Source organism: Schistocerca cancellata, chromosome 6 (assembly GCF_023864275.1).
Source record: "Schistocerca cancellata isolate TAMUIC-IGC-003103 chromosome 6, iqSchCanc2.1, whole genome shotgun sequence".
Lineage (NCBI taxonomy): Eukaryota > Metazoa > Arthropoda > Insecta > Orthoptera > Acrididae > Schistocerca > Schistocerca cancellata.
Genome location: NC_064631.1, coordinates 64657236 through 64669244, shown reverse-complemented (window position 1 = coordinate 64669244; position 12009 = coordinate 64657236). Strand labels below are relative to the sequence as shown.

Below are 12009 nucleotides of genomic sequence, written 5' to 3'. Positions count from 1 at the left end.
GCTGCTCAAGAACTGTTGTCGCACTAGAGTAAAAACCATATTCCTCTTCTGGATTGGTTAGTTTGACAGTATGTTATTACCTAGGCTTGCGTCTAGCTTTGCAACCCACACTATGGCCTAAGTTCCATGATAAAGTGATTCTGGTACGCAGACTCTTCAGATGTTTTGGTGAATCACGATACTGTTTCTCGCCATGTTTGCACATCGACGAAAGACTACATCCGTGTTCTCGAATCACTCTGCAGGCTTCAGGAGACCGAGACCAGTTCCTGTTGTTTGGACGTTTACACAAATAATTTAGCGAACATTTATATATTCCATTCAATTGCAACACGTTACCTCTAATATAATCACAGACTCTGTTGTTTCTTACAGATATTATGCAATATAGCATTAATACTTAATTTTATCCCACACAGTACTTCCTCCTATCACCATAACTACTTCTACTATTACCAAGCGACGTGGTGCAGCACGTGACTGGCCAACGAGTGACTGAAGAGAAACCTTCGAACTGCTGAGCGATTTTACGAAGGACCAGAATTTTCTCGGGTTTTCGGCAATAGCTTTCGCTAAAGTGTGACGATGGTGGTTGTTGTATGCTTCGTGCATCAATGTTTCTGCAGAGCCACGAATTTGTATTAACTTCCGCTTGTCGTCATTGGCGTGTTTCGTCTTTGAACCGCGAATGCAGCAGTCTCTGTTTCGTCACCATTTGCAGAATTTTGGCATTCAACCTCTGTCCACTGTGGGTCCATCCCACTCTTAATCCGTTTATTTGGCACATACTTCTCCACTGCGCGATTTACAATCCGTTTAAACTGTGCCTCTACGTCCATCATACTGGAACTAAATTACGTCCTTCATTGTCTAAGAACTACTTACTCTAGCAAAAGGTTTGTGTTTTCTTTTGTTACCAAGACTGGTAGGGTACATAACGGGCGTGTACAGGGCCAGATGTCGAGTGATCACTGTGAAGGATATGGAGACGTTTCGTGCCCGTGTGAGGCAGCATTATCAGCGTTACGAGCTCATCATAGTTTCCGTTTGTGTGTTGTTATAAATATCGTAGTTTGTAGAGTTTTCGTTTGTTTCGTGTCTTCTGTGATTTAACACCGAAGATAAGTGAAAGTAAGTGTTAACATCGGCGTTTAATCGTTACGTGTTGTCTCGGATCCATTACAGTGCTTTAAATGATTTACTGATTCCATCGGTTAAAGAGTGTTGTTAGAAAATGTATTGCTTTTATAGTTTTAATTCGCTTCGTGCCTGATACTGCCTACGTTCAACGAACTAAGATCGTATTATTTCTACGTCTGCCTAACGTGTGTAATTAGCTTCATAACTTATCGACTTGATTTCTTAATTGATGTGTAAGTGTGTTATTGTGCTTTCTAATTTATTGTAAGAGCAACGTTATGTATGAAAAATGCGGATGTTGTCGTATGAGAGAAACATTCCAGGACTGCGAGTTGGTGTTCCATTGTGGAGAATGCTGCGGGAAAAGTAAAGAAGACTTTTCCATGCAGTTGTAGATAATGTAGCCGAGACAAGAAAATCGTGAACCAGCTAAAAAAGGTTCGTGTCCTCAGGCAGTTTTAGAAATGGCAAAATTGGAATAAGATATGTTGAAGGGGTAAGGAGATAGTGGGAGCTGCGAGAAGGTGACAAGTAATAGGCAAAAGGAGAAAACCTCAGAAATCACATTTCACCTTCAGTGCTTGAGCTTAATAGGGTGCAGCAGACTCGTAGGAACGACTTTAAGGCTACATCGGAAGAAAAGTCACGTAGGAAGAAAAGAAAATTGCTACTAGGGAGCAATCACGGAAGAGATGTAGGCTAGTTATTACAGGAAAAGCTAGGCCTAGAATACCAGGTCACAACCATGCGGAAACCTAACGCCAAATTTAGGCAGATGACAAGAACATAGGGGCCTTGTGTACAGATAAGGTACTTATTATAGGAGGAGCTGGAAACAGCCTAGCTGCACGAAACAGCCTAGCTAACGACTTAGATTATAGCATTGGAGGTGACCTAGAGAAAATATGATCAGCAACAGCATGCACTCGTGTGAGTTTTTCGAAGTCTGGCAGCGACATGAACAGGCCAGGGCTACTGCGGCTGTTAGCTGTGGGAACAAGTAGCTGTGAACAAAGAGCTGAGCGGCTTTCATTTGACTGAAACAAAGTCTAATACATGTGCCGTACCAGTTGCTGCAATTTGGAGATGGGGATACACTAATAATAGCCTGCACCTAAATTGGAGGGGGAAGGAAAGATTAGCTGAGCACTTTGCAAAAAGTGTAAGGGGGCCACAAGTACACACGAAATAATCCCTTTGATTACTGGAATCAAAACGTCATATTTTTTTAGGTTAGAGCCAGGTTACAGACAGAGAGTACTGAAAGAAATTAGAACAGTAGAAGAGCATAATATGTGTAACAGTTTCTAGAAAAACAAAATTAATTAGTTCCATCAGAACATTAGAGGATTGAACAGACGACTGATGAGCTTATTGTATGCCTAGATGATGTGGAAAATTATGAAGGGATAGGTGTTCTGTGTCTCTTTGAGCACCATATAGCTTCAGGCATGGAGAAATTAAACATCAGGCTTTATAGACTTACATAATTTTTGTGTAGAGTTAATATGGAAAAAGGAGAAGTTGTAACACACGTAAAGAAATATATAGAAAACATTGAAACAATTAGGCTTTGTGTTGATCAGAATCTAGAAGCAAGTGATTGTGTGTTGTTACTGCAGAATTCTTCTCTGATAATTGTAAAGGTCTTCAGATTCCCTACAGGAAACTTTCAGTTATTTATGGCTATTTATGAGAAATCTAGTTGCATTATTGGACTACTTGTCACACAAGAAGAAACAGTTAGTAGCTTGTGGAAATTTCAATGTAGATTTCGTAAAAGATCGGACAGGAAAAACAAGAATTATTATTTGGGTGCTTCAGTCTAATTTATGTAGTTTTCCAACTCGTATGCAGCAGAATAGGAGGATACTGATTGATAACATGTTTATAGACAGTGTTCAGGTTGAAACAATATATACCGAATTGCTAATGGACTATATGATCGTGATGAGCAATTAATGGAAATAAACAGTATGACGCCTTACAACCCAGAGGCAGATACGTATTAAGCAGTGACGCTTATTAATGAGAACAGGACGCAATATCTGAAGAGTAAGGTAAAAGGCGTTTGTGTCAACAACTGAATATTTCTTTCCTAAAATTTTATAAAACAATATCCATAAAAAACAAGTAGGACATCGATAACTGAGGGAATTGAAATCTTATACAAGAGGAAAATCAAAATTTATGTAAAGACCAGAGTAAGTCAAGATCCAACATTACTTGAATACTAAAAAAATACTGTAGTATTTTGAGGGATGTCATTAAAATGTCCTGAAATAAATAAATAATGCAGATAGTAAGATTAAAGCTATGTGGAACATCATCAAACAGAAGAGACGAAAGCCAGTCACTGTACGAGATTCCATAACAATTAAACAGATTGACAAAGTTGTGACTAATAATTCATACAAGGTACAAGTACCTTTAACAATCACTTTCCAAATATAGCAGAAAATATAGGATTATATGGCAGTTAAGGAACCAAGAGAATATACATGGTGGTCCATTAATAGTGACCGGGCCAAATATCTCACGAAATAAGCATCAAACGAAAAAACTACAAAGAACGAAACTCGTCTAGCTTGAAGGGGGAAACCAGATGGCGCTATGGTTGGCCCGCTAGGTGGCGCTGCCATAGGTCAAACGGATATCAACTGTGTTTTTTTAAATAGGAACCCACATTTTCATTACATATTCTTGTAGTAAGTAAAGAAATATGAATGTTTTAATTCGATCTCTTTTTTCACTTTATGATTGATGGCGCTTAATAGTCACAAACGTATACGTACGTTGTATCACGTAACATTCTGCCGTGCGGACTGTATTTGCTTCGTGATACATTACCCATGTTAAAATGTACCGTTTACCAATTGCGGAAAAGGTCGATATCATGTTGATGTATGGCTATTTTGATCATAATGCCCAACAGGCGTGTGCTATGTATGCTACTCGGTATCCTGAACGACATCATCCAAGTGTCCGGACCGTTCGCCGGATAGTTACGTTATTTAAGGAAACAGGAAGTGTTCATACACATGTGAAACGTCAACAACGATCTGCAACAAATAATGATGCCCAAGTAGGTGTTTCAGTTGCTGTCGCGGCTAATCCGCACATCAGTAGCAGACAAACTGCGCTAGAATCGGGAATCTCAAAAACGTCGGTGTTGAGAATGCTACATCAACACCGATTGCACCCGTACCATATTTCTATGCACCAGGAATTGCATGGCGACGACTTTGAACGTCGTGTACAATTCTGCCACAGGACACAAGAGAAATTACGGGACGATGACAGATTTTTTGCACGCGTTCTATTTAGCGACGAAGCGTCATTCACCAACAGCGATAACGTAAAGCGGCATAATATGCACTATTGGGCAACGGAAAATCCACGATGGCTGCGACAAGTGGAACATCAGCGACCTTGGCGGGTTAATGTATGGTGCGGCATTATGGGAGGAAGGATAATTGGCCTGCATTTTGTCGATGGCAATCTAAATGGTGCAATGTGTGCTGATTTCCTACGTAATGTTCTACCGATGTTACAAGATGTTTCACTGCATGACAGTGGCGGTGTACTTCCAACATGATGGATGTCCGGCACATAGCTCGCGAGCGGTTGTAGCGGTATTAAATAGCATATTTCATGACAGGTGGATTGGTGGTCGAAGCACCGCACGTTCACCGAATCTAACGTCCCCGGATTTCTTTCTGTGGGGAAAGTTGAAGGATATTTGCTATCGTGATCCACCGACAACGTCTGACAACACACGTCAGCGCATTGTCAATGCATGTGCGAACATTATGAAAGGCGAACTACTCGCTGTTGAGAGGAATGTCTGAAGACGACGCTCATAGTAGGGACGAAACCAGGTCAATTTTGACTTAATATTTGTGACCGAGGTCTTATTTGTTACAATATAATTCTGACACGGTCACTGAACCTTAGCAGCTATGTTAAAAAAACAATATTTCCTAAATTGTAGTTCCAAGAGCAGGGATAACATCACAATGTAATAATTAATGTTAACACTAGTCATGTATACATATCCTGTAAGCCGACTCGTTCCACAGCATTTAGATAAAGGAATCGTTCAAACGACCTATGGAACATGTAGCTCACTGACTAACTAATTAATCTGTATGAAGTGGCCTCATCGCGAATCTTCATTTGAGCTGCTACTGGAGACTTGCGATATCCAGATTTGTGGGACATTCAGAGAGGACAGCGACCCAATGATGGACTCCATGGGACTCCAAGAGGGCAGGCATACTCCTTGTCAGAGTTCTAGCAGATCACGCATTATCCCTGACCAACACAATCGCTGTATTACGCAACAGCCGTATCGTAATTCCTTCACATCTTCGCCTGCCATCTGAGATCTAGTAACGGCCTCCCCGCCGAGTGGTCCCATAAGATCTTACCACAAATTTACGAATGGTCTTCCCTCAACATCCTCTGCAGTCTCGCATCATTGGATGGAGATCAGCAGCAGCCAGGCTACATACTTACGATCTCATGAATTGGTTGCTGTCAATACCGCAACAAAAGCGGCTTCATTTGGAGTGCTGCCGTGACTGGAAAGCATGCAGTGGTGATGAATGGTGTCACTCTGTGTTGAGTGACGAGTTGCAGTTCTGCACTACCTCTGATGAATATCGTCGGCGAATGTGGCGGCTACAGAGAGACAGGGCAGACACCTCTGGCGTTATGGCTTGGGGAGTCGTCCAGTGTGACGTCAGATCCCTGCTGGTAGTGACTGAGTAGACTACGGAACGTCACGGATACGCTGTGTCCTCATGTGTCACCTTCTGTGTGACAGCGTAGTGATGCCCTCTTCAACATAACGATCCTCACCCGTAACTGGCATGTGTCTCTGAACTGTCTACGTAGTATGTGAGATTAGCTCAGACATGATGTCCCTCTCAGTACCAAAGGCAATTTAGAACAGTGTGTACCTGTTTGTCTCACGAGCGGGGACAATGGCCTTAAAGCAAGATCCATAACTCAATCAGTGCATGAATCCAGGCCAGAAGGTTTGCAGCGTCATACTGGTAGATTTGCTCGTATTGCCAAGTACATATATATGTTGCTCGACTTTATAATGGCGGAAATAACATCGCATACCCTGTCAATATGTGAGTTTCGTTTTGTCTCCTCCTTCCCTTCTTGGTGCTTCACTATTTTTTTTATTCAAGTAGTGTATATTATTTCATTTTTTCTTAAACCACTTTACATGGATGTGATGCAGGAATCTTTAACGATACAGTACTCTGAATTGTCGATTTTATCCTATTGATTTTTTGCACCATCCTTGTTACAAGTGCAAAGAAGTCTTTCAGAAAATTAGTAACTGGTTCTCTGCATATGGAGTGTCACTAAATTTTTAGAAAACAAAGTATGTACACTTGTGTACAGTAAGTGGCATAACAATATTGATAAATATAGACTTTGCACAGAAGTCTGTTGCAAAATTTCTGGGTGTGCATCGCTGAGAACTTGAATTGGAAAAAATATATTGACGATTTCCTGGAACGTTTGAGTTCAGCTACTTATGCTATTAGGGGTACTGCAAATTTCGGTGAAAAAAATCTCCGTAAAGTAGCCAACTATGTCAATTTTCATTCACTGCTCTCATATGGCATCATATATTGGGGTAATTTGTCATTAAGACGAAAAGTATTCATTGCAAAAAGCACGTAAATAGACTAATAGCTGGAGCCCATCCAAGATCACCTTGCAAGACATTTGTTTCAGGAACTAGGGATGTTACAGTACCTTCGCATTACATACATTCACTTACAAAAATTGTTATTTATAACCCATCCAACTTAAAAAATAATTGCACGCTGTATAGCTACAATACTAGAAGAAAGGATGATATTCACTATGCTGGGTTAAGTCTGACTTTGGCACAGAAAGGGGTGAATTGTGCAGCCACAAAAGACTGCGTCATTTACCCATCAGCATTAAAAGTCTGACAGATATCCAACCAGCATTTAAAAACAAATTAAAAGACTTTTTGAATGACAACTCCTTCTACTTAACAGATGAATTCTTAGATATGAAGTAGTAATTGTACAAAAAGAAAAGTCGTGTAGAGGAACATTATGATAAACTGACAGATACCACAGCATTACCAAATGTCGTATTCATGATCTGTGGAACGAGTACTAATGTAATGTAACGTAATTATATAGTGAAGCGCCAAAGAAACTGGTATAGGCGTGCGTATTCAAATACCGAGGTATGTAAACTGTCACAATACGGCGCTGAAGTCGGCAACGCCTATATAAGACAACAAGTGTCTGGCGCATTTGTTAGATCGGTTCTGCTGCAATGGCTGGTTATCAAAAATTAAGTGAGTTTCAGTGTGGTGTTGTAATCGGCGCACGAGCGATGGGACGCAGCATCTCTGAGGTAGCGATGAAGTGAGGACTTTTCCGCAGGACCATTTCACGAGGGGACCGTGAATATCAGGAATCCGGTGAAACGTCAAATCTCCGACATCGCTGCGGTCGGAAAAAGACATTGCAAGAACGGGACCAACGACGACTGAAGGGAATCGTTAAACGTGACAGAAGCGTAACTCTTCCGCAAATTGCTGTAGATTTCAATGCTGGGCCATCAACATGTGTCAGCGCGCGAACCATTCAACGAAACGTCATCGATATGGGCTTTCTGAGCAGAAGGCCCACTCGTGTACCCTTGATGACTGCACGACCCAAAGCTTTACGTCTCGCCTGGGCCTGTCAACACCGACATTGGACTGTTGACGAAACAAGTTCCCTGGTCGGACAAGTCTTGTTTCAAATTGTATCGAGTGGATGGACGCGTACGGGTACAGAGACAACCTCATGAATCCATGGACCCTACACAGTAGCAGGGGACTGTTCAAGCTGGTGGAGGCTTTGTAATGGAGTGGGGCGTGTGCAGTTGGAGTGATATGGGACCCCTGATACATCAGATATGACTCTGTCAGGTGACATGTACGTAAGCATCCTGTCTGATCACCTGCACCCATTGATGTCCATTGCGCATTTCGACGGGCTTGGGCAATTCCAGCAGGACAGTGCAAAATCCCACACGTCCAGAATTGCTGCAGAGTGGCTCCAGGACCACTCTTCTGACTTTAAACACTTCCGCTGGCCACCAATTGTTATTGAGCATTTCTGGGATGCCTTGCAGCGTGCTGTTCAGAAGAGTTCTCCACCGCCTCGTATTCTTACGGATTTATGGACATCCCTGCGGGATTAATTGTGTCAGTTTCCTCCAGCACTTCTTCAGACACTAGTCGAGTCCATGCCACGTTGTGTTGCTGCACTCCTGCGTGATCGTGGCGGAGGGGAGGAGGCTACACGATATTAGACAGCTGTACCAGTTTCTTTGGCTCTTCGTTGCGTTATAATGACTGAAATCAATGTAATCCAACGGTAAATTTAATCGTTTCTGTGGATTTCCATTTTTATTCATAAACTCTTAATTTCATCTCTGTTATATTAATTATAAATAGGTTTTATTATGATCCATTTGCTGAGTGATACTAGTACCTTATGCTTCTTATGAGGTCTTCGACGGCAGGATGTTCATATGCCACTTTGCAGTTTTTGAAATCAATGTTGAATAAGTGTGAAGCAATTTCTCTCGTGATGCCCAGATCGAGAAGGCCATGGTCTTTCTTGGCTGCATAGAAAAGCCTCTTGACACTGAACGTGTCCGTGACGAGCGGTGCGGACCCCCTGATGCTGACGTCGGTGTAGTTCGCCGGAGGGCTGTCCAGTGGGGTGTGGCTCACGACGGTCAGGTGGTGGCCCCTGGCGGCCAATTCGCGCACCAGCCGGCCCAGCGTGTTGAAGTGGCTGCCGCCAGGGTAGTGGAGCAGCGCCAGTATGTTGGCTGCATCGCCAGCGCCCACCGCCAAGCACGCCACTAACGTGACAAGCTGTATGTGTACCTGCAACCAGGAGATCTCCGATATGAAACCTTTTCATTGTTTTCTTCATATCATTTGGCTACACATGACAACTGCATCCTCACGAACAGTAAACGAACAGTGTACCGAACAGTGTACCGTCATAGTACACTTATCAGCCAAACCGTATCATCCTCATCTTTGCCTAGGTGTGGTGTGTCGTCTTCCGTAGCCTTGGCTTTGCTCTGCCACGATTGGTCCGTTTGCTTTCAAATTTCGGAGGGCGCTGCTTTCCCAGGAGATACCTGCTCACGACGAGAGTATCGAGTTCTGCTGCTGGAGTGAGACGGGGAGTTCAGTTTCCGATTGTGTGGCAGTGCAATGTTGCGGGAAAGTTGGTATGACTACCTGTGAACGCACGTGATTGCTACGAGCGTGTGTACTCGGGACGGCTGCAGTCATTCTGGACGGGCTGTGTGATAAGGAAGCTCGGCGTGGCAACTGTTGACGCTGCGTGTCTGCGTTGCTATGGCGGAACTTGGGCGATTGACGTAACTCGAGCTGCTGCTGGTTGCAACCTGTCGCCGAATACTTGTCTGCCTTCTGGACTAACGGTGAGAAGTTTTTGACTTGATGTGTCTCACTCAATTTCTGCCTGTGTCGTCGGGTGTGTTTTTCTCTAAGGTCGAGTGCCATGGTGTTTCGCAATTTTAGTAGGTTCAGGCGTGCCCGAAATCCCAATTCAATGATCTACTGTTATATTGTCAAGTGTAACTATCACTAGAAACTCTCTGTGCCTTAATAACTGAACCTCAAATATTATCTGTGGTTGAAATTTTATTCTGACTCAAGTGCAATAACGTTCTTGTATTTTACAATTTGTTGAGTGGTATTATTATTTAGTACTGGCTGTCACATTTACTAAGTCGAAGATTTACGAAGGCTAGTGGGCGTCATTAAGAGTTCCTGCCTAGATAGTCGTTATATTTTGAATCATGTGTTTCAATGTTTAGTAATTTTTATTTTATGTGTTAGAGAGAGTCGCTGTCATGCCCTATGTGAACGATTCGCCACTTTGGTGAAGTTTCTAGTTGTTCTGCTGGTCTATGCCATATTGCTAAAGCAGGCGGTCCCAGCACAGCTGATCGTAAATTCTTCCTAGTGGTGAGGAGCACGGGCTGGTTTTAAGTGCTAACTCACTAACTTCAACCATTCTCAAATATTTATTACTACTGATATTCAGGCCCTTCAGGCCGAGTGGCGAAGTCACTACCCCTTTTTGGTTATTAATTTTATCTTGTTAGCTTATTTCATTAAAAAAAAAACCTTTCGTATGTGAATTTGTCTTTTGCTCTTTACTACTCCTTTGGACGAAGTAAATTAACTGTTGGTTTTGCATTCTTGTAGCATTATCAAAACAGCATTTATGGCTATATTTGATTGGCCCTTCTGGGCAAATGATTAAAGTCATTCCTTTCAGTAACTTATTGTATTGGTCAATAATTAATCAAAGGTGTTGGGTCCTGCAGACCGTGATTATCTCCTTATGTTGAATCTTAAGGTTGTCAATCTGACATTACAGTTGTGAATGTTCAGTGGCCCTTCAGGCCTGGAGTTTAAATTTTTTATTGTGTTTTGTGATATATATACTGGTACAATATATTTGTACCAGTGAACAAGTGTTTTTTAATGTTTAATAAAATTGAATTGTTTTTGAAATTGTAACCTCATTTGGATCTACGCTTTCACTTCCTCCAGCCTTTGAGCTCTGCTTACCTTATATTTTGGTAAGTTTTTGCATACCACGACATATAAATGACCACTACCCATAGCGACGTTGAATACCATATGGTGGCGTTGATGGCACGTGACACAGTAACAGAGGCATGTAATTGGAGCAGACACAGACGAGCGATCACCCTAGCGAAGACATGAGCAGATTATTAATACACAGAGCCTATGAATGAGCATCTCGAAAACGGCGAATCAGGTCGACTAGGTAGGAGGTCAGTGAAGTTACCACTAGGCACTAAGTGGTTAGACGTCCACCGCTCTTCACACCCAACATGTGGTTCCGAGGTTTCTCTGCTCTATAAAGTACAGGGTGATTCAAAAAGAATACCACAACTTTAAAAATGTGTATTTAATGAAAGAAACATAATATAACCTTCTGTTATACATCATTACAAAGAGTATTTAAAAAGGTGTTTTTTCACTCCAAAAACAAGTTCAGAGATGTTCAATATGGCTCCCTCCAGACACTCGAGCAATATCAACCCGATACTCCAACTCTTTCCACACTCTCTGTAGAATATCAGGCGTAACAGTTTGCATAGCTGCTGTTATTTCTCGTTTCAAATCATCAATGGTGGCTGGGAGAGGTGGCCGAAACACCATATCCTTAACTTACCCACATAATAAAAAATCGCAGGGGGTAAGATCAGGGCTTCTTGGAGGCCAGTGATGAAGTGCTCTGTCACGGGCTGCCTGGCGGCCGATCCATCGCCTTGGGTAGTTGACGTTCAGGTTTCATAACTAACCTTTTTCGTAGGACTCTCCAAACAGTTGATTGTGGAATTTGCAGCTCTCTGCTAGCTCTGCGAGTCGATTTTCCTAGGCTGCGAACAAATGCTTGCTGGATGCGTGCTACATTTTCATCACTCGTTCTCGGCCGTCCAGAACTTTTCCCTTTGCACAAACACCCATTCTCTGTAAACTGTTTATACCAACGTTTAATACGCCACCTATCAGGAGGTTTAACACCATACTTCGTTCGAAATGCACGCTGAACAACTGTCGTCGATTCACTTCTGCCGTACTCAATAACACAAAAAGCTTTCTGTTGAGCGGTCGCCATCTTAGCATCAACTGACGCTGACGCCTAGTCAACAGCGCCTCAAGCAAACAAATGTACAACTAAATGAAACTTTATAGCTCCCTTAATTCGC

At 42.4% G+C, this 12009-nt stretch overlaps 1 protein-coding gene across 1 annotated transcript in view; it reads right to left on the bottom strand.

The window, feature by feature from the left end:
* The window catches only part of LOC126088143 (UDP-glucosyltransferase 2-like), a 70696-nt gene extending 59805 nt beyond the window's left edge, over window positions 1-10891 (bottom strand). Inside the window, exons 1-2 of the mRNA XM_049906260.1 lie at window positions 10838-10891; window positions 8700-9103 (exon numbers count right to left, since the gene is read on the bottom strand). Of these exons, the coding sequence (XP_049762217.1) occupies window positions 8700-9103; window positions 10838-10891 (458 nt within the window). The remainder of the gene's footprint in view (window positions 1-8699; window positions 9104-10837) is intronic.
* Between the last annotated feature and the right edge of the window lie 1118 nt (window positions 10892-12009).